The sequence below is a fragment of the Lacerta agilis genome, chromosome 7 (genome assembly GCF_009819535.1).
Source record: "Lacerta agilis isolate rLacAgi1 chromosome 7, rLacAgi1.pri, whole genome shotgun sequence".
NCBI lineage: Eukaryota > Metazoa > Chordata > Lepidosauria > Squamata > Lacertidae > Lacerta > Lacerta agilis.
Window position 1 is genome coordinate 63358076 of NC_046318.1, and position 24095 is coordinate 63382170.

Sequence of the window (24095 nt, forward strand, 5' to 3'; positions counted from 1 at the left end):
TGACATTGCCCTAAGTTGCAATGTGTCATTAAATTTATTTGTTGTTGTTGTTGTTGTTGTTGTTGTTTGTTGTTGTTAATTGCTCAACGATTGTAATATTTTTGGTAAGGTCACTAGCTAATCTGTGCTGTATGTTGAATGCTTGTAGTACAGAAAAAGCCTCCAGGAACTATTCAAGAATTGCAAGATGCCAGCAAACAAAGGAAAGGAAGAAATGAAATTATAGTCAGTGGTGCAGCATGGACACCGTTATCAAACATGAAATAGCCAGGTCATTTTAGCATTATTGAAAATGACTTGTTTATCACCACCCACTGGCGGAGGAAGAGGAGTGGCAGCGCAGTCCTGGTAGGGTGCCATCGTGGCTGCCCACCCCTGCAGGTGGCGTGCCCCGCCCCCAGGACACGCATTACGCCACTGCGGGCAGCGCACCACGCCCCCAGGATGCACGCCAGCTCCATCCCCGCCTGCTCTCCACCCCCCGGTGCCGGAGCATGAAGCTCCACCACTGGCACCACCCCACTGGCACTGTTGCTTCCTCACCCAAAAGGTCACCTGTGTGGTGAGTGAGTCCTTTTAGAAATAGCCAAGGCAGTGCTGAATGCCGCCTGTGCAAAAGTCAGCAGCCTAGGGGTTCTCTTTTATTTCTTATTCAAACTACATCCCTCATGCTGCCTGCAGCCAGGTGGGTGTTCCCTTTCCCTTTACCACCCTTGCTTTGGGAAGAGGTCAGAAGAAACCATGCTTTGAATCTGGGCTGCGCTTCCAATTCTTTAATTACAGAGATGGGATATTTACTTCCAAGGGTGGTTGTGAAAGAGATTAATAGCTACTGGACAGATAGTATCTTTAGAGGCCCATTTCTTGGCGACTAGGTCAATGGAGACTATCCAAACATATCACAGTGCATCCTTAGTTTTAGCATATAGAGAATAGTTATAGGATGGGTATGACTGTTCTTAAGGATGCAGTTTATCATTTATTTCGGCCTCTAGAATTGCGTCTCTTCAGATGTCAATGTTTTGTACTCTACTGTTTTGATTCAGCTAGTGGCAGACTGGAGACACTTTTTTGCATCAGAGGAGGGCCCAGCCAATGGCCCATCTGGGCCAGGAACCTGTTATCACAGTGTGCCTATGGGAAGCCTGCAAGCTGGACCTGGGTACAGTAGCACTCTCCTCACCTCTGATTGCTAGCGGTTGGTATTCAGAGACACACTGCTTCTGACCAAGATCCCTGAGTTCGCCAGTCATAATTTGGATGGGAACAAAATTTCTTAAATATTAGGCTTGGGACTATATGGTTTGTGTCTTTTGTGGCCACAAGTTATAGGAAGGGTGCTAAGAGGCAAGATAGTTGAGATGATGGATTCCTGATTAGAAGGGAAGCACAGGGCATTAGAGATAGGGATATTGGACTGTGAATCAGATCAGGGGAACCTTGCACAATCCTATTTTGAACCACAACTCCCACCAGCCCAAGGAATCCGGTGGGCTGATGGGAAGTGTGATCTGAAACATCTGGAAGGTCCCAGGTTAGGGAATGTTGCTCTACTCACAATTGCAGCCTCCTATTTCTGCTTTTGGTTTAAAGGTGGGTTTAAAGGTGGATGAAGCAAAGGAAAGCATGTCAGTACCTCTCAGCTAGTTTTGTTCCAGATCCCATTTGGAGTTATTTCCATGAAAATGTAGTCTCTTGCAGTTCTTGGGAAATGGTTACATTGGCATTAATGCTTCCAGTGGACAAAGATCAGAGATAACAGTTTTCCCCTTGAAAACAGAGAACCCAGATGCACCCAAACAGACCATGGAATATGCTCTTTCTGCTGTTTCCATAGTAACTGAAATGAAAGATGTGACCGAGAAGTGTCTGTTCAGACTGTTGTCCCATTTTTACCTCATCCAACAGGTATATATCCATATACAAGCGCCTGTCAAAGCAGTCATGCAATCAAACATGAAGAACTTTAGTAACTAGTTCTCTGTAGGGTATAAAGAAGCAATGTCTGTATGGTGGTATCCAATTTTGGAACTATAAAAGGATTGTTAAGAGGAAGCCCCTGTAAACAATTTCAGAGCTAATTCTGCTAGTGAACCTCATTTGTAAATGAAGAGTTTGTCAAATTAAATTGAAAGATTGTCAAGACCTCCATTTTGGATGTTATGAAGGACAGGAAATAGGAAGTATGAATCACACGTGCTTTCTATCGTCTTCCCTCTTGAAGCTCAAAAACAAATGCATTTGTAGCCACTGCACATGCTTTCATCATATTAGTTGGGAAATGTCTAACCCTGAATTTGGGCCTAGGTTTACCACCATCAAAATAAAGATTATCAGTTATGGCTTGGTGCTATTGAACTTCAAGTTCTTCATAAAGCTGTGTACCACCAGAATGCATGGGGCTATTGAGAATGACTCCTTGTAGCAGTTATAAATAGGATTATTATATTTGAATGGAGTGGGATGGAAATTGTTAAGATTTTGGAATGCAGAAAAAATATAGAAGAATGAAGACATCAAATCTAGCACATGGGGAGGCCAGTTTGATTAAATCATATAATTTGACATATTAATAATTGGCATTAATAACTGTATAAATTGTATAAAATTGGTATTTTAGCCAATTAATGAGGCTGATATTGGAATGGTCCTGGAAGATCAATAAAAACATATTAAAAGAGAAAGGGAGAAAGAGAGAGTCCTCTGCCTTCTTCTCTTCGCAGACGATTTATTTTAAATTAATATTATATTGTTAGAATGTGTCATACATCCTGGGGACAGACAAGTCCCATGTCATTGAGATGGGGAGAAAATGACAAGGGTTATAAACCGAGTATTCAATCTCTATACTTCACTTGGAAAAGCACAGAAGCAAAACGTCAATGGCATGGCTTGGTTGAGTTCAAAGGCCAGGACAAATTTTATGATTCTCTGTCAATGAGATTGAGGGGACATGACGTCTTTCTGGTCTGGAATACTCTCCTTTTGCATCTATGGACTCTAAATAACCCAGTGCTGGGAATGAGTAGGAGAGCAATCAATCTGTTTTTTTATAAAGGAAGGAATTATATAGAACAGCAGTGGCCAACTCTTAAAGGCTAGGGGTGGGCATAATGCACAGGGTCAGAAGCTCCAGAGAAGGGACCGTTACTTAGTGGTGAAGCATATGCCTTGCATGTAGAAGGTCCCAGGCTCAAAACCAGACATCTCTAGTCTTCTTCATTTTTTTAACAGATTAGGTGGCACCTGATTGGAAAGACTTCTGCCTGAGATCTTGAAGAACTGCTGTCAGCTGTAAGATGAAGCCAAGGTCCTCCCACTGTGACATTGTTCCCTTTTTCTTCCAGAATAGTCTCCTAGGGCCAGATCCAGTTTGAGATCATCTCATTGTCCTAGTGGGCTTACCTGGCAATGGGTTGCAGTCCTCAGAGCAAGAAGGAGCTTCTGGCTGCCATTTTAAGCTCCTGCACAATGTATCGTCGCTCTAGGGCATTGTGGGGGATCAAAATGGCATCTAGACCTAGCCACTCACACAATGGGGAGCCCAGGGCAGATATTAGTGGTGAACTCTGCTAGGATTGCAGCAGCTGTCCAAGGATGCCAGGCCCTGCATTCTCCCCAAGGGTCCAGTGGCAGGGGGAAAATCTTGTCAGAGACTGAATGCTGCCTGTGAGCTGCCACTGCTATAGAAGGATGATGACAGTAGACAGAAAAGAATAATTACTGCTGAAAAGGGCTAAAGCCTGGTACATATGATGTGTGTGTGTGTGTGTGTGTGTGTGTGTGTGTATAGCTGAATACCTCCCCACCCACCCACCCACACTTGTGGCAGCACTCTCACAATGTCGGATGCCACTTTCTGGCCTTTTCACCACATTAAAACTTTCCACAAGCACAGCAGGGAGCAACCTCATCACACACCAAAGGGGGGAATGGCTGACAATAGCACAGTAGTCATGTGTCTTAGCCTTGAGGTGGTTGCACTAGAGATCTTGTGTGTGTGTTTTAGCTGACTTGGAAACCAAGCAAGCAACGTTCAGGAAACTGACATAAGTTTGCTTTGTTTGCAATCTGAACCTTAGGTTAGTTTTCCTGGAAAAGAGGCACATCCTGGAAAAGAGCCGGGATGTCATGCTATCCAAGAAAGGATGTTGTCTAGATAGTGGAGGAGGTTACTCTTAGGGTGCTTAGCGTTGGGAGTTCAGCAAATGATATGTTTAGTATTTGCACTCATACATTTTGACAGGCCATCATTGAGTTTCATCACACCTTAGGTCGGAATGGAAGCTTCAGTAACTTGGGGTGCATGTCTTAAAGGTGGGGTGAGCATTATGATCACAGAGTTCTTCTCCACTTCAGGTTTTGTTGTGGGGTATTTTGTTGTTCAGTCGTTCAGTCGTGTCCGACTCTTCGTGACCCCATGGACCAGAGCATGCCAGGCATCCCTATCCTCCACTGCCTCCCGCAGTTTGGCCAAACTCATGCCAGTCACTTCAAGAACACTGTCCAACCATCTCATCCTCTGTCGTCCCCTTCTCCTTGTGCCCTCCATCTTTCCCAACATCAGGGTCTTTTCCAGGGAGTCTTCTCTTCTCATGAGGTGGCCAAAGTACTGGAGCCTCAACTTCAGGATCTGCCCTTCCAGTGAGCACTCAGGGCTGATTTCTTTAAGGATGGATAAGTTTGATCTTTTTGCAGTCCATGGGACTCTCAAAAGTCTCCTCCAGCACCATAATTCAAAAGCATCAATTCTTCGGCGATCAGTTGTGGGGTATAGAAGGTCTTGAATGCCACACCGCTTCTTTTGCGTGTGCTTTTTTCTGGAGTCATTGGAGCTTTTTCCCTTCAGAGTTTTGTGTACCAGCCCAGATTCTGTAATATGAATAGTTACTGTTTCTCCTGAATTCACTACTTGTCCACTAACTCAGTCATGGTGGATCATGAAAAGTACTGGATGACATCAGAATGCTGCATCTCCAATCAGAATTGAACATGTGTTGGTGTTACTGAGGGCAATGTAAATAATCAGCAAACTTTTTTCTTGAGAAGTGCTGCAACATTTCTGAAAAGGGGAAAACTGTTAATAATTTTAGTCTGGCTCCAATGCTATTTTAGATCCATTAAAAAAAATTGCATTACCAGTTCTGCAGATCCTACAACCTTAGGTGAAAATTCAGTGACCTGGTTGCTCATCAGTATGCAGTTAGTGTGAATCTGACCCTTTCAAAAGTACCCATGCAACCTTCACTTTTTGACATCCTTCTCTAAAGAGAGTTCTCCCTAGAACATTATCATTTTGACATTTGTTCCTTCTTTTCTCCACTTCATAGCTCAGCTATTACCTCAGCTCAGATTACTCACAGATGCACTTCTAATCCTTGTCCAGCCTTGTGTCTGTTACTGTATATTTCATCTTTAATTGGCCTCTTACTTCACTAAAGGGAAGATGTCCAACAATGAACTTTTTGTGCTTGTTGCCTCTTAACGTACCTCCTTCCCCCTTTATCTGTTATGTTCTCTGTCGGATTTATCTTTGAAATTGTAACTGGAATCTATTTCTTATCACCTGAGCCCTCGGCTTTTTGAGATCTCTCCATCTTCTCAGTGCCCTTTCCCCTCCACATAATGCTTATCAAACAGAATTTCTTCTTCATCCCTAATAGTAAATTCTTTTCTTTCTGTGGGTTCCTGCTCCTGAAAATCAAAGTACATCTCATGCCATACCACCTTTCTTGTAGCCTCCACTGACAAGCCAGTTCAAGACTCCCATGTCCTGACACAAAACCCTTGCCAGAACCTAATGATGACTTGGGAGCCCTGTTGTTGTTGATGCTACTCCTAGTTATGAGCTCCTACCTGCTCATTTGTCCTTCCTCTTTCTCTGGCACAAATCCCAACCATCAGACAGAGAGGGCTGCTGAGCCGCTCTTGTGCCGCCTCATTCATTTTCCCCCTACCTCACTGTGGGATGGCAGTAGGGACAGACAGATCAGTCAATTTCAAGTCAGCTTCACATGTGTTAGGAGGTCCCAGATTCAATTTCTGGCATCTCCAGGTAGTGATAGGCATGTCCCTAGTCTGAAATTACGCCAGTCAGTGTTGAAAGCAGCAGAGCAAGCTGAAGTCTGGGTGAGCCCTTAGTGTAAGAAAATTTCTGGTTGATTCATAAGTCTATTCCATCCTGTTTCTGCACCAATCAGTACATCTTTTAAAACAGCATGCAATGATTCACATTATTTGTGTATCTATTTTTTTCCACAAAGTATACACTATTGTATGCAATTTTCCCTAAAAATGTGATTTTTTTTTTACCCATTTTAGTCCAAAATGCACATTTAAAAAACGCCTTAACCTAAAATACACATTTTTCACACACCTGTGTTAGATTTTTGAGCCAAAAACTGAATTACAAAATTCAGAAAATGTGAAAAGTGAGGAATAACTGCATTCTGATTAGCATGTTTGTCTAGGAAGTGCAGGCTAATGCGGACCGAATGAAATCCTCAGACAATTGGAACACTTCCCATACTGCTGCAGTGCAACAGATCTTCTTTTTTCTCCCTGACTGTGGATAGTCTGCCTAGCCACGCCACACGTTCCAGTTTTCCAGCCTCGGCTCCCACAGTCCACCTCCTTACCATCCATGTTTCTAGGGAGGGAGTGTGGGGAAACAGGCAGCCAATGCTAGTGAGTAGTAGTAGCTGCCGCCCACTTATCATGTGGGAGGGGTCAGGGTGTGGTGGGAGTGGCCAGCTAAGCCCCTCCCTCTAACCTGGAGTTGGCACTAAGCTGCTGTTAAGACACTAGTTTTTATTTCAGCTCATTGGTCTTATACCAAGTCAACCCATTGGTCTATCTAGCTCACTATTGTCTACACCAATGTCTGCCAACTTGGTGCTCAGCTGTCCTGGCTAGGGCTGATGGGATTTGTAGTCCAAACTACCATAAGGGGCACCAAATCTACACTAAGCAACAGCAGTTGTTTTTTTTACCTAGAGATGCCAGAGATTGAGATCCTCTGCATGCAAAGTAAGTCCCTCCCACTGAGCTACAGCCCTTCAAAATTCATTGTTTTATACCAGGGTAGGCAATCTAAATGATATAGATTGCAAAGGCTCAGATACTGCTGTTTACTGGCTCATCCATAGACTGGTTGTTTTGGAGAAGAAGATAATTTTATGAAGAGAGAACCTTAATGGGGCCAGTACAGGAGCAGACCCTTGGAACTGCATTGCCTGTGCTTCACTTAATGCACGTTTAAATAGATCACAAAAAATGATTAAATGCTGTCATGGTTCTGAATCCAATAGATGTTGTGGTTATTGTTTTGAAATCGTTTCACACATTGGATCTAAGCCCCACCCCCACCCCCTGTTTCAATTATTTAGCTTTCTAGTACATGAAACAAGATGAGGATAGAGGCAGGTCCTTTCACCCTTCTAGTAAAATTCTTCTAGGGATTCCATTGAACTTGATGGATCAGGGCTGGGGAATCAGTGGCCCTTTGCATGCTGTTGGTCTCCAACTCCCATCAGCCCCAGATAACAGGTCCAATGGTCAGCAACACCTGGAGGTCACAGGTTTCCTTCTCTTGCCCTAGACTGTAGAAAAAATGGATTAAAATGCTGTAAGGAAATAAACCATTGTTGCTCAGTTGATTTGAATGGAGTGATTCCTCACTAGGTCAAATTAGACAGTGAATTGAAACACCATTGTATTACTTTTTTAAAAATTCAGACCATGGTGGGAAAGCAAATTCAGTACCTTGTTTTATTTATAGAAAATGACGCTGAGCCATGCTTGGGATTGTATCTTAGTCATGCATTTGACACATGAGTCTACGGCTGCTGTAATGAAATATGCAGCTAAATCTGTAGCCATTGTGCATGTTTTCTGTATCCAAGTTATAGATAGTCTGTTGTATTGTCATCGGGTGCTGTTTAAAAGGTGTTGAGTAAGTTTCCACTCAGACTGTTAAATACCGGTGGCATTCAGGGAATCTCTTAGGCCTCGTGAAATCAGATCATCCCCCTTCCCTTCCCCTGGAATGGAAAAGCTGGGAGGCGCTGCCAAAAATGAATAAGCAACCATAATGAAACATGTCATACACATCCTGCTTGTATTACATTTCAGCTGCGCAAAAAGAAAGTAATATATTATTTTAAAATCTAAAGTAATTCATTTTGCTAAACCTCTCAATCCAGTATCAATGCAGCAGTTACTTTCATGACATATGTAACTTGCACCTCTATTTAAAAACCCAACCAGCTAAAGAGGAAGTCATGTGGATTTTGAAAGACCTTGTTCAATACACTGCTTGCTTATTATAGCTTACAAATTTAAAGCTACAACTATTCAGGCAGGAGTTTTGTTTTTAATTTTACTTTCCTTTTTGCACGAAAAGTGGGTTCATTAGGAAGGCTGGTGTTTCTCCCTTCAAGTAGATTTATGCAGAAGGAGACGATCCACAATACCCAATGAAAGATTCAAATTGCCGTGCCCAAATTTATCAATGGGTGCCGCTGGCTAAAGAGTGCCAGCTGAAGCCAGGAGGTTTCTAATAGATTGCAATTCATTTTAAGACTCCACCTTCACAAACCCCTTTTAAGCAGGAGGTGGAATGCCCTACTCTTCTTAAAGTGCCACTTTTGCAAGCAACGAAAGCTACATGCCACAGGGATCCTCTAGTACAGCGGGTGGACAGACATCACACTTCCAGGATCGGCTTTGTTTACCACTAGAACACCAAGGTTCGCTAACCAAAGTCTGGTTCAAGTCATGGCTATGGGGGTGGAGCCAGATGTGAGGGGTGGTTTGGGGGGCACAGCCAGATACCTCTTGTACCCCATGCAACTTGGGTTAACCTGCATAAAGGGTAAAGGTAAAGGGACCCCTGACCATTAGGTCTAGTCGCAGACGACTCTGGGGTTGCGGCACTCATCTCGCTTTACTGGCCGAGGGAGCCGGCGTACAGCTTCCAGGTCATGTGGCCAGCATGACTAAGCCACTTCTGGCGAACCAGAGCAGCGCATGGAAACGCCGTTTACCTTCCTGCCACAGCGGTACCTATTTATCTACTTGCACTGGCATGCTTTCGAACTGCTAGGTTGGCAGGAGCAGGGACCGAGCAACAGGAGCTCACCCCGTAGTGGGAATTCAAACTGCTGACCTTCTGATTGGCAAGCCCTAGGCTCTGTGGTTTAACCCACAGCACCACCCGCGTCCCTGTTAATCTGCATATTCTAAAGCAAATCTGCACCTGAGTTACTACAGACCAGGCATTCCAACACAGAACTCTGCAAGTGACCAGTCCAAGGCAATTGATCAATATTCCTATATTGAGGCACAGAATAGTGGAGCTTGAGAACTAAGAAATTAGCAGAGCAAGCAGTCTAGACATCCCTGAGAATGCCTTTCCTCACAAACATGACATGAGCAGCACAGCATGCTTCTCGCTAGGGTTCCTCAGCAACTGGCATTCAGAAGGACACCACCTCTGATCCGGGATATAACATATAGCCACTGTGATGGGAAGCTATTGATAGCCTTCTTCCCCATAAATATGTCTAACCCACTTCTAAAGACACCCAGGTTGGGGGCCACCAACATATCTTGTGGTAGCAAATTCCTTTGGTTAACGCACAGTGTAAATAAGTACTTTCAGAACAGACAACAGCATTCAGCTTCATTGATGACTCTGATTCTAGTAGCATGAGAAAGGGATAAAAACACCTTTCTTCACACCATGCATAATTTCCTACATCTCTATCATGTGCCCCCTTACTCGAAACCCCACCTTGCAGTGCATTATGCAAAGCATCATTTGGTACCAGATGCCCAAGAAGGTGGAAAATCATTTTCCAGCCCTGTCATATATTTTTTTGCACCCATTTATATATACACATACATATTATACAATCTAATCCCTCCATGGCATTTAGTGCCTATTATCAGTAATCCCCCTCGTTCTTCTGAAACATGCTGCCCCCATTTGCTGAGCCAAACTTGCATTATTTTGCATCTGAAATGTTATCAGCATCCAGTGCATCTTATGGCAGTAACCCAAAAAGCACAGAATTTTAGGCTTCTCTGCGGACTTTTAAAAGATCACACCAAAACTAAACACCTGACCTGAGGCTGACCAGAGACCACATGTGATGGCTTTAATGTGACTACTGTTTTTATTATCTTAATATGACATCATTGGCCATCTGGCTGGTTTGAAAAGGGAAAGGAAGCTCTAATCCTGTGCTGTAATAGTAACTAAGAAGCACACGAGTAAATCTCTTGGATATATTTTTTAGGTTTTGCTCTTGAAACTAACAGACCCATTTGCTTGTACAGTGGTACTTCTGGTTACGTACTTAATTCGTTCCGGAGGTCCGTTCTTAACCTGAAACTCTTCTTAACCTGAAGCACCACTTTAGCTAATGGGGCCTCCCACTGCCACTGCGCTGCCAGAGCACGATATCTGTTCTTATCCTGAAGCAAAGTTCTTAACCTGAAGCGTTATTTCTGGGTTGGCAGAGTTTGTAACCTGAAGCGTATGTACCACTGTAGTCATAAAATGCTCTTTTTGTAGCTCTGTGCCTCCCCCTTTATTTTGCTACATTATACACACATTGTAGTACAGTGGTACATCAGGTTACAGATGCTGCAGGTTACAGACTCCACTAACCCAGAAATAGTACCTCGGGTTAAGAACTTTGCTTCAGGATGAGAACAAAAATCGCATGACAGCAGCACGGTGGCAGCGGGAGGCCCCATTAGCTAAAGTGGTACCTCAGATTAAGAACAGTTTCAGGTTAAAAACAGACCTCCAGAACGAATTAAGTTCTTAACCCGAGGTACCACTGTATTTTGCATGATTTTGGTTCAGTTTATCCACTTACTTTTGGTTTGCACCTTTTATGCACAACAAATACAAAGTAGCCTTCACTAACCAGGTACCTTCCAGATGTTTTGAACTACAGTTCCCATCAGCCCCAGCAAGCATGGCCGATGGTCAAGGATGATGGGAAATGTAGTCCAAAGAGGGCACTGGGTTAGTGCATACAAGGCTATACTCACTTACCTGGAAGTAATTCCCATTGAACTCTTTAACTTAAATTGCACAGAAGATGTAGGAGGGAGCTTAGATAAAAGAAAATGTCTGTAGTTTTTAAATGGACTTTGCTAGTTAATGTTAATGATCAAACCACAGTTTACCATTATGTGGATGAACTTCAGGATAATGGAGCTGGGAGTGCAGGGAGAGGTACAAACAAACAAACATAGGAAACAACCTCATACCATATGAGACCCTTTGGTCCATCTAGCTCAGTATTGTCTACTACACTGACTGGGCTCCAAGTTCTCCAGGGCTCCAAGCAGGGTTCTCCCCCAGTCCTACCTGGAGATACCAGTGATAGAATCATAGAAACCTGGACCTTCTGCATGCCAATCAGAGCTGACCAACCTTGGTTCTGTAGATGCTCTACCCTTGAGCTACAGCCCTTCTCTGTGCACTGTCAAAAAGGAAAGAGAAAAGGGCGGTAACTGAAAGACATGTGGCACTGATGGGTCGCAGATATGAAGATGCTGACCTGTGGTGATGTGGATATAGGAACGTAGAGGATAGGAAACATCTAGGAAGCTGGGACGCTGCCTTACACCAAGTCCATCTAGGACTGGCTGAGAATGGCTCTCCAGGGTTTCAGGCAGGCTTCTCTCCCAGCCCTACCTAGAGATGAACCAGGGACTTCCTGCATATAGAACATGTGCTGCAGCCCCTCCCCTGTGGAGAAGAGTGTGTGTGTGCTACAGGGTGCAAAGAGAGCGGACAAACAGACAGAGAGGTTCAGAGAGACCTGTGGAGGTGCAGACAGAGGGAAGCGGGATGCAGAAGGGAAAGGGTGGTTAACAGGAAATGCATTTGAAAGAAAACATTTACAATAATGACCAATGTGCTTCTCTTCTCATCACATACTCATGCAGCCCCCTTGTGGTAATAAAAATGCAAAAGTGGCCCTCATCTCAGATGTGATGTGAGTGGTCCACTTCTAGTTTAGGGTTACTCCATAAATGCTTAGAAGAAGAAGCTCATTCAAATTCAAATGGAGGTTGTTGTTGTTTTTTTAATTGCTCACTTATTCCCCCTCTTTTTCTTTTAAAAAATAACTTAGGGCTCCGTCCCAAGAGAACTCTGCGTCTACTGCTTTGGACTGGAGAAGAACAAGGTGGAATAGGAGCTGAACAATACTACAAGATGCATAAAGTAAGCAGTCTGGTGGAGCAATATGTATTTCATGACAGTAGCCATTCCTTTTGTAGTTTGATTTATTTAATTTCTTACTTCAAATGTATGGGATGAAGGGAAGCAATGAAGCTATGAAATGGTTTTGGCCTAGAGACTAAGCCCAGTTTTTATGAGGGAAAATTAGGATTCCCATTAGGATGTAGGAAACAAACAAGGGTTATCATCCAGAAAGTATCAGAAACAAACACCATCATCCAAGAAGCTATTGGCAAAGAGAGGGTTAGTTCAAGTGTTTGCTCTAAGCATAACTTAGATTCCAAACCGTTGTTTTGTTTCAGACATATAGGCAAACCATGATTTGAGAAGTTTTCTCCTTGCCTCCCCTGAGAATCCCTCTAGCAGCCTCCAAGGGTGGAGCAGCAACCCAAACCATAGTCTGGCCTTGCTGAATGGGGACTAATGGAGGCAGTGGCCCAGAAATACCCAGAGGGCATCAGCTTGGGGGTGGCTGCCCTGCATATTGCCAACCTGCTAACTTGATTTTGCACAAAGCAAAATTTAAAGTGAATTTAGAGTTTCCTCCACAAGATGAAACCTCAGAGGGATTTTGAAGAAAGCTAAAGCCATTTCAATTGAAGTAACAACATTTCTCAGGGAGGTTTTTCACATTCTTGTGTGTGATAGACCCTTCAGCAACAGTAACCCTTCTTTGCATCACTTGCAGTCACACCAACCTGTTTGTTCTTGATTTTAATTACAGGAGTGTACATTTTTATCAGCACTGCAGTAGATGGGGGGGGGGGGAGGTTAACCCTTTCCTTTCCCACTCTGATCTTGATTCAAATCCGCACAGATTGAAGTCAAGCTTGGGGTGGGAGGGAGCTCCCATTAACATCATGGGATCTTTTGTCCTTAGCTGAATTGCAACACCAGGGGAGGGGGGGTGTTCATTGAGACTGCAGTGGGGAGGAAAGGGTTAAACCACCCCTCACTGCACTGCATTCCTGATATAAAAAAATCCTCCTCTCTGGCTGCCTGCAATTAAATAAAGTAAAGCCAATGGTGTGGCTGCAAGTCATACAGGTAGAGTCAAATGTAGTTAGGCCCTTAGGCACTGGTGGAGGAACAGGGGTGCAGGGGGAGCGTACCACCCCTGGCGGCACGATCCTGGTGGAGTTCCATTGCGGCTGCCCCCCCCCCGCACTGGGCACCACGCCCCACAGGTGGTGCGCCACACCCCCAGGATGTGCACCACGCCCCTGCAGGCAGCGCACTGTGCGCCATGTCCCTGTGGGCGGCACATCGTGCGCCACGCGCCCGCTTGTTCTCCGTCTCCCCCCCCACTCCGCCGCTGGAGCTTGAAGCTCCGCCACTGCCCTTGGGATCATGATTTGTGAGGCTTTTCTACAAACTGCGGTAGAGTGCCTGCGGTTCTTTCAATTTAGGTTGCTGACTCTGATATCTTTGTGCCTTGCAAGCTGGAGGTGACAATGTTTTCCTTTCATGGCTTACTACATGCCGAGTTGCGCATATGCTCTGCATTTGTCCCACCTTGCAAAATCATTTAAAAAATAATATTCCACAGTGACTAGATCTTATGGATATCATCAGTGGTTTTCGGAAATAATTGACTGTTTGTGATTTGGGCTGGAAGAAAAGAGGAGCAAAAGAGGTTACGGTATGTGCCTCGTTTATTTTAACGGTGCACTTTATGACAAGAAGTTGGACTCAAATCAAGAAGGATGCTTTTGCGACAGCTTCAGAATGTGATTTTTGCCAGTTAGTGTGTTAGCCGTATAGAATGAAACATGTTCTGAACATCACCAATGTTTTTGTGGTGCCTTATAAATTTTTAAACAATTCTTTTAAAATTAAAAATTAGGCTGAATGTACCATGTCACAGCATTTCCATGTTTTCTGTGGAATTTGTTTGCAATTGTCTCTTCAAAGGATGGTATGAAATGAGGGATAACTTGATAAAATTGTCTCTGAGCCAATGTGATCATTGTATAAACATGTCATTGCTAACTTAGTTATGACTTCTTATAATTACTTCCTCAAAAATTAAGGAGTAAACTTTATGTAGAAGCCACCAATTGCAAACTGGATAGGTATATGTGTATGTATATATATGCTCATATACATATCTGTGTTTACACACACACACACACACACACACACACACACGGGCATAGGCATGGAGGGTGGAGTTGCCAGGTTCATCAACGGAGGAAGTGTGGCTGAGCCATGAGGCCCCAACAACCGCCATGAATACTTTAACTATGGGGGAGAGGACTTACTCGAGCCCCCATAGTGGTTAGAAGTCTAGTAATGGGTCTACATGTGTAGATCAACCCATAGCAGCGGTTCACTAGCAACTTTATCTTATGTGGTTCTGCTGAAATACACACAGCTGTGTTCACCTAGGGCAGAACTGAACACTGCAAACAAATTATTTGTATACAAGATTTCCTTCCCTTCCCTTCACCATAATGTCCTAGAGTACCAATACTCTATACAATTATGAAAACATAAAATCGATACAATTATAAGACAGGTAAAACCATTCCAAATGGAACCCGTTGGTTTTTTTTTACATGTGGAATCCATTTTTATTAGAGAGATGTGGCATTTTGAAGAAATGGCAAGGAGGAGATTAAATCTTTCCCCTTTTCTGTGCAACTCCCCTCCCTGTGGAGTTCTGAATTTAAGTTTATGAGTTAAATGAGTTTATTGGGGGAGGGGGGGGAGAACCGTGGGGAAAGTGGTAGGTCTCTGAAGGTGAAATATACACACACAAATTCAAACTGCCCCCTCTCAAAGCAGCTTTTCTCTAACAAGGAGATGACAGAGTTTTGTCACATCCATGCATGTATAATGCTTATTCTACCCTGGGTTTTCTCCCTCAGCATCACTTTCCGATAGACTCGTGCTCCCTTGCTTTGCCAAGGAGTATTCTGCTGCTAATCTTATTTATTGAAAATCTTGACAGGGAAATTTATAAATAATTCCATTTAATATTCTAAGCATGAAAGAATTATCTAAATAATAGAGGGGTGATAGAAAAGAGCCCCTGAGCATTACTGAATTATACCCAACTATTGTATACCATCTGGATGGGGGAAATTGCTTATTGTGAGGATAGGAAGAAATCAGCAAGATAAAATGTGCTTTTGAAGGCTTTCCCCCACCCATCCCTTTTCTATGCAACCTGTTCTTTCCACTGTAATTGTATGTTTGGTATGTATCTATCGACAGGGAAGTCTAATTAGCATGAGGTGGCAAATATAAACTGATTAATACTGTAAATAATGCCTTTTTTGCACGAAAAACATCTTAACCTTTTGCAGAGTTGCTGCACACATTTTCAAGAAATGGATTATGAAAATATGAACATCTCTTGTCGATAGTAATTATTCACAGACAAATATGATCCATCGTTTAAACTTTCCATCTTTTAAGTTTTAAAGGTTACTTTTTAAAAGATGATTGGATAATTCATTTACGAGGATGGATTTATTATGAGACTGGCTGATTGCAAAGGAGAACATAATTAAACCTTTTCAATTAAGAGAATAATTATTAGCAAGAGGCAAATACGGTGACAAAACAGATATCCTTATAGTATTAATTTATATCACATGCATTCATAATCATAGAGCGCTGCTTCGGAGCACAACAGAATAGTTTTAGAAAGCATCCTTTGGTAACTGTCAGAAATGCCATGAATATTGGAGGCCCTTTGGAAACATTGTAAGCATCTGACATTTACAAAGTTCCATTGTCAAATAATCAATTTTATCCCTATTTTCCAAGGCAGGCTGATAACTGTCCAAAATAAGCCTCTTTGTACAACCATGTTACTTACCAAGACATCTCAAGAGCCACCAACTGCTCTTTTCAACAAATGGCCCCATATTAAATCTGATCTGTGTCAGCTTTTGACAAGCAAGGCTAGGACACATCTAAGACTGAAATAAAATGAATGCTTTCTTTGATATTTTCTTTAGGAACTATACTAACAAATCAATTCATTCAAACACACCAATCAGAAGCAACAGCAACAATCATTGCAACAGATGTTTGCATACTCCATCACTGTCTATAGCAATATAGAATACTGTAAAATGTAAGATGCAGTAAAGACAGTCATAATAATCGATTAAAATATAACAAAACACAGAGCAGTACACTGATCACTGTGCAGGCCAGATAGATAGATAGATAGATAGATAGATAGATAGATAGATAGATAGATACGTACTCAGATATGTTGACATTAAAAGGTGGAACCAAACCAAATGCCTACCCCACTCCTATGTGCAGTTTGAAAGGACTAGTTGTGTTGTGCAGCACTTTGCCATGTAGACATTCAGAAATACATGCTGCTATATGCCAAGGGGTGCAGGTGGCTCTGTGGTCTGAACCACTGAGCCTCTTGGGCTTGCCAATCAGAAGGTCAGCGGTTCAAATCCCCACAAAGGGGTGAGCTCCCATTGCTCGTTCCCTGCTCCTGCCAACCTAGAAGTTTGAAAGCATACCAGTGCAAGTAGATAAATAGGTACCGCTGTGGCAGGAAGGTAAACGGCGTTTCCGTGCACTCTGGTTTCCGTCACAGTGTTCCGTTGTGCCAGAAGCGGTTCAGTCATGCTGGCCACATGATCCAGAAAAACTGTCTGCGAACAAACGCCAGCCCCCTTGGCCTGAAAGTGAGATGAGCGCCACACCCCACAGTCAAATTTGGCTGGACTTAACCTTCTAGGGGTCCTTTACTTTTACCTTTATGCCAAGGTGAGCAGACAAACAGCAATTTGCAAACTGATACATGGCCCAGTACATCACAAGGAGTCCACTTTGTTTCATGTAGCAAACAAATATGATTTTCAGCTTGGGGGCGACTAGTAAAAGGTAAAGGTAAAGAACCCCTGGACAGTTAAGTCCAGTCAAAGGCTACTATGTGGTATGAATGAGTTTATTGCAGTGTCTTACTGCAAATTAGTGACGCAGGTGGCGCTGTGGTCTAAACCACACAGCCTAGGGCTTGCCGATCAGAAGGTTGGCAGTTCGAATCCTCGCGACGGGGTGAGCTCCCGTTGCTCGGTCCCTGCTCCTGCCAACCTAGCAGTTTGAAAGCACGTCAAAGTGCAAGTAGATAAATAAGTACCACTCCGGCGGGAAGGTAAATGGCGTTTCCATGCGGTGCTCTGGTTCGGCAGAAGCAGCTTAGTCATGCTGGCCACATGACCTGGAAGCTGTACGCCGGCTCCCTCAGCCAGTAAAGCGAGATGAGCGCTGCAACCCAAGAGTCGTTCGCGACTGGACCTAACGGTCAGGCGTCCCTTTACCTTACTGAGAATTAAGACTATAGAATGGAGACTTAATAGTGAACCTGTTATGTTGCAGCTTCTTGTAAAGCTTGTTTGTATGCATGGACAATTGTTGGTATGTGTGTGTTTTAAGCGAAGATAGCGGGAATTTTTCATCACAGAAAAGTAAGTGGTGTTTCCACCCCCTTCATGTCTGCACTGTTATATGTTTTTAAGGGTAGTGCAGCCAGGGAGAAGGAAATAGTGCAGAGGGTCATGAAAAGGAGGGGAGATAAGAATAGATGCAGGCAACGGATGCCTGGGGCAGAGAATTTATTTGCTTTCTCAGAGTTTCTTCTGGAGATGCTTTGGCCTCTATACTACTTGCATTGGCCTAATTCTTCAGGCAGTAACATCAGCTGGAGGTGGGGAGGGTCTAGGGAGAGAACAACCTGGTAACCCCATTCTTGTGGTATTTGTCCATCAGTGCTAAAATGGGTAGAGGCACAGCCTTTAAGAAGTCATAGCAAGTGTAATCTTCATAAAGCTTTCTGTTTCTACAGCATTTTTCTCCAGTCCTTTCAAAGCCCCTTGACATGCACTCTTTACACACTGTAAGTCAAATATGGAGAATCTATGGCCCCCTCTTCTTCTATTCAGTTTCTCTGGACTATTTTTATATATTGTGTTCTTGTGTACCACTTTTTTTTTGAACCTCAATGCGGTTTATATCAAAACGACATGTACTGACAGGAGTCATACAGAAAAAGATAAGAATACAATTAGAAACTCAAAATCATTTTAATCCTATAAGAATATCTAGATTGCATTTCCTCCTCGTTTCTTTTCAAGCTACAAAACTTGCAGTTCTGCATATTTTATTAGAAACCTGAGCAAGGTGATTATCATTTCACTACACACGAACAGAGGGAGAGGTGAGAAAAGCAACTGCAACGCTATAATTAGTTGCAGAACTTCTAGACTTCCATGGTGACACACAAAAGTAGGTATTACTGCTGGCATTCTAGTAGAAAACTTAACAAAGGTTGGTCTCACTTCTCCAGCAGCTACACCCACAGAGGCGCCCCTTGGATTCTGCTGCATGAGGCGGCTGCCACAGTCTGATCACGGATGGGTCGACCCTGCCTACCCAATAGATGCCGAAAGCACAAGAGAGCTGCTTACCTTCAGTGCCAAATCTAAACCATTAAAGTTTCATGAGTTATAAATGAGGGCTTTTTGTATGCTGATCTTAGACTTGTAGTAGTACTACTGTCAGTGGTAATGACAGTATTGATCAAGCATTGTATTTCAGGCAGAGGGGGGTCAAAAGTGATTTAAGATATGCAGCAAATCTGTCCTGATGTTTCTGCTTGGATAAACCCAACATGTAAAAATGCAGTAGTTAAAATGCAAGCACTGTAATCATGTGTTGTGTTTTATTAATACTGTACTTCATAATAGCAACAGCATTTAGCACAAATTGCTTTCAGGGCCAAATCCAGTCTGTGAGCTGCCTGTTAGCCACCCCCATATTAGACTAATAAAAATTCACTCATATGGGTGAGGTTTTGGGTAGAGAGTGAAGTGAGCAGCCAGAATTGGTTATTGTACATGGACACATTTCAACTTTGAATTCTTAGGATGCTTTCAAATGACCTGTTTAAAATGCATGTCAAGTTCTAATATTAACAAAAACTCACTTCAGATCTGAACAAAAAAAAGGCCAAAAGTCGAATTCAACCATATCGAAGAAATGGAGGTTCGTGGCTTCCTGGGAGCTGAGAAATCACAGTGGAAGTAATAATGCATAACAAAAGTGCCAGTTCGTGAATTTTAAAGACCTATTAATTACCCTTTTTCTATACCTTGCTTCATGGCTTCATGGGGCTCGGAGAGAGCTGTTCTCTACATTTGCAACACAGGAAGACCACACCTTGTTGCTTTGCAATCTACAGAACTTATGGAAAGCATGATGATAATAATACAGTTCTTTTACAGGGCACAAACATGTACCACCAGATTCCACCATTAGCACTTGTATATTCCTGCATTTATTTTGTACATTTATATCCCGGTGTTCTTTCATCATGTAACTCAAGGAGGCATCCATAGGTGGACTTCCATTTATGCAGACCCAAACCTGCTTAAATTCAGGAGTGCAACTCCTTCATTTGACCTAGATGACCCTTGTCCTAGATGACCCTTCCAACTGTACAATTCTATGATTCTATGGTTATGTTCTACCTTCATTGTCGGAGGCAATATGCTTCTGAATACTAGTTGCTGGGCATAAGATGTGAGGAGAGTGCTGTTAATCTCATGCCTGCTTGCAGGCTTCCCATAGGCATCTGATTGGCCACTGTGAGAACAGGATGCTGGACCAGATAGGCCTTGGAGCCGTCTTTGAGCATAAAAAAGTACTACAGATATGCAACATCAGCACCGGCAAAAAGCCTCTGTGTTGGCCAGAACTGGTGAACCATCCCTTTTAGGAAGAGCCATAGCTCAGCCAGTGAGCATCTGCTTTGCAAGCAGAAGGTCCCAATATCATTCCCCATCATCTCCAGGTAGGGCTGGGAGAGACTTCTGCCTGAAACCTTGGACAGCTTCTGCCAGTCAGTGCGGACAGAATGGAGCTAGATGAATCAGTTGTCTGTAAAGCAGCTTCCTATGTCCTGCCTTTGTATAGTCAACAGAATTGTACCTTCAGCTTGCTGTCCTCCATTTTACCAGCTGATGCTGCCAATCTTGGGGCCTTGGAGTGGAGAATGTGCCCTCCAGATCTGGATGTATGTAGCTGTGATGCCCACAACCCCAGCCTGGCCCTGTCAGTAGGCATGCAGAGAGTTAAGTAAGCTCTACCCTTTGACAAAATGTGTTGACTTATTTCCCCCACCCTGCTGTCATGTGCTGTGGTGAGAGCGTCACATTGTACAGTCAGAGGCAGGAGCTCAGATCGTTGCCTGCCTGACGAAAGTGATTATCTCAGTGGACTGATATTTTAATGAGCTTGCATATTTGAATGAGTCCTCCAATATGAGGAGAGACGGAGGAAACAGCTGAGCCCACAGTTAATCTTTGGCTCATACAGTCACTCTTGACTTAAATTACCTAGGAGAATATAGCCTGATCGGCGCTTGTTTTGACAAACAGCAGTTATATTTTTCGCCATCTGATAGGAAACAAAGGGCAGCACAATTCATACAAATATGCGCTCTTAATACATTTCTAAAGTGTTTGCGGCCTCTGAGCTAGCAGAAGCAAAAATGCTTTCTGAAGGGGTTTGCATTGCCTGCCCCCCCCCACCCCGAGGCAGACTTCTTATACTTTACAATTATTCATTGTGCTGAAATAAACTCTTAAAGGATGGTCTTCAGGAGGCAATGAACCCACTTTTCACATCTGAGATCTGTTTTGCCTTGTGTGTGTTTCCCCCTCCCCAATACTGGTTTCTCTCTACAGAAAAGTTCTGTTTTTAAGGCATCTCCCAACATATGCTCAAAATTAACGGTTACAGTAATACATGAGGAATGATGGAGGGATGGGGTGTAGCCATATCATGTGCTAAGGGTGGTTCATGTTCTTGGTTTCATATTAGAAACATATGCAGAGCATTACAAAAATGGATAACAATGAACTGATGTCATGTTGCCAATAGCTTTCAAAAATCTACCATAATAATTCTCTCTCTCTCTCTCTTTCTCTTTCTCTTTCTCATAATCTATCCTGCTAAGTTAATATTAGCACTGTGAGATCCTTGGTTGCTTCTCCCACCATTGTGAGATGGAAACATATTTGTTTCATGCAACTCTCCTCACCCAGGCTCAAACTGGCCACTAAAATACATCTAGCTTCCCTTATTCAGTTCCTGTTTTCATGATTTATATGCAGAGATAATGTTTTAAAGCTGTGCTTTACAAGCACCCACAATAGCAGCAACATGAGCCAGATCCTCAGACTCTCATGACAGTGAGTAACTTTGCAAGCCATGTGTGGTGCTGTATACACCATTAAAAAGCAGGCTTTTCCTGACAGAACTCACCAAATGGTAGCAGGGTTTTTTGTTTTTGTTTTTTGCTAAACCCACAGATACATTACTGTGGCACATAAGATTGCTTTAAAAAAAAATCAGAGTAGTTGCTCAATTTTGTGTGTGTAAAAGCCTGAATTTTGGGACTGGCTGCCAGATTTATCACTGGTAAGGAGAATTGTAATAGATGTCGGTAGCATAATTTTCACATGCTTGAAGCGTGTAACCCCCCACAACACACACACACACACACACACACACACACACAGAATTCAAGTTGTCCAGGACAATTTCCCAAATATTTATATTAACCAGCATTCATAGAGAGCTACAATTTCTTCAGTTGCCATTCTGCACACTGAAGTCCAGCTCCGAGGGCCTTCTCGGTAGTGGCACCCGCCCTGTGGAACACTCTCCCTTCAGATGTCAAGGAAGTAAACAACTATCTGACTTTTAGAAGACATCTGAAGACAGCCCTGTTTAGGGAAGTTTTTCATGTTTGATGTTTTATCATGTTTTTAATATTCTGTTGGGAGCTGCCCAGAGTGGCTGGGGAAACCCAGCTAGATGGATGGGGTATAAATAATAAATTGCTGTTGTTGTTGTTGTTGCTGCTGCTGCTGCTGCTGCTGTTATATAATGAAGGCATGTGTCGGAGGGCCAGGATCAAGGCCAGCCAAGTCATGTGTTGAACTGAGACATTAATCTCAGGTGGCATGCATGCTACTGCTGGCCTTGACCAACAGAAGCCTCATAGGGAGGGCAACATCCTGCTGCAACCATGTGACGCTCCTTCTCCTCCATTCTGCCACAAGGAGGGCCCTTCTTCAGAGCAGTGCATTCTGGGTGTAGCAACTGAGAGACTGCCTGTGCCGCCACTGCTTTGCCGCAGTGGCTAGAAATTTCATTTAAGCATAGGCAAAAATGAAGTTTAAACAAAACGTCTAGCCGTTGTGGCAGCACAGGGGGTCTCTCAGCTGCCTGGCTCAGAATGCAAACACTCTTGAGGAAGGACTCTACCTTGCCTATTTCTTAGACCATGGGATGGAGGAGGAAGAAAGATGGCTTCTGCCCTTGCAGTGGCAAAAGGGGGGGGGGAACGAGGCAGGATGTGTGACAGCACTTGTTGTTGTTGTTCAGTCGTTCAGTCGTGTCCGACTCTTCGTGACCCCATGGACCAGAGCACGCCTGGCACGCCTATCCTTCACTGCCTCCCGCAGTTTGGCCAAACTCGTGCTAGTAGCTTCGAGAACACTGTCCAACCATCTCATCCTCTGTCGTCCCCTTCTCCTTGTGCCTTCCATCTTTCCCAACATCAGGGTCTTTTCCAGGGAGTCTTCTCTTCTCATGAGGTGGCCAAAGTACTGGAGCCTCAACTTCAGGATCTGTCCTTCTAGTGAGCACTCAGGGCCGATTTCCTTGAGAATGGATAGGTTTGATCTTCTTGCAGTCCATGGGACTCTCAAGAGTCTCCTCCAGCACCATAATTCAAAAGCATCAATTCTTCGGCGATCAGCCTTCTTTATGGTCCAGCTCTCACTTCCATACATTACTACTGGGAAAACTATAGCTTTAACTATACAGACCTTTGTCGGCAAGGTGATGTCTTTGCTTTTTAAGATGCTGTCTAGGTTTGTCATTGCTTTTCTCCCAAGAAGCAGGCGTCTTCTGATTTCGTGACTGCTGTCACCATCTGCAGTGATCATGGAACCCAAGAAAGTGAAATCTCTCACTGCCTCCATTTCTTCCCCTTCTATTTGCCAGGAGGTGATGGGACCAGTGGCCATGATCTTAGTTTTTTTGATGTTGAGCTTCAGACCATATTTTGCGCTCTCCTCTTTCACCCTCATTAAAAGGTTCTTTAATTCCTCCTCACTTTCTGCCATCAAGGTTGTGTCATCAGCATATCTGAGGTTGTTGATATTTTTTCCGGCAATCTTAATTCCGGTTTGGGATTCATCCAGCCCAGCCTTTCGCATGATGAATTCTGCATATAAGTTAAATAAGCAGGGAGACAATATACAGCCTTGTCATACTACTAACCACTAACATCCAGGGAGGGAGGAAGACGAGGCAGAAACAGCAGGAGAAGAGATAAGGAGGAAGAAGGGGTGGTGAGGGCAGCCACTGCCACCTCAGCTAGCACAGATTCCCACCACAAGATTGGCGGGTTATAAATAATAAATTATTATTATTATAACAGATATCCATTGGAACATCTGTATGAGGTCCCTTTGCATGTAACTTCTTACAGTCATTCTCACAAACATGTGTAGGTTGGGGGCAGAGATTGTGCCACCTCTCATTGTAGTCATGCTGTGTAGAATGGACAACGGAGCAGGACTCTAATGTAGCAAAGTTGCTATGAACTAGGAAGTCCACACTTCAGTTTCATTTTGCCCAAATGTGGGCAAGCAGGGAGGTAGTATGCAGTCCCTAAATTAACAAGTGGGTCCCACATGGAGAAGAAGAAGGTAGGTTGAAAACTACTGATTTATTGGCGTGCTTGTAGTGAATA

General features: G+C 43.4%; 1 protein-coding gene across 1 annotated transcript in view; it reads left to right on the forward strand.

The window, feature by feature from the left end:
• Positions 1-24095, forward strand: part of CPQ (carboxypeptidase Q) — a 130139-nt gene that overhangs the window by 70994 nt on the left and 35050 nt on the right. Inside the window, exon 5 of the mRNA XM_033155621.1 lies at positions 12165-12256. Coding sequence (XP_033011512.1) covers positions 12165-12256 — 92 coding nt within the window. The remainder of the gene's footprint in view (positions 1-12164; positions 12257-24095) is intronic.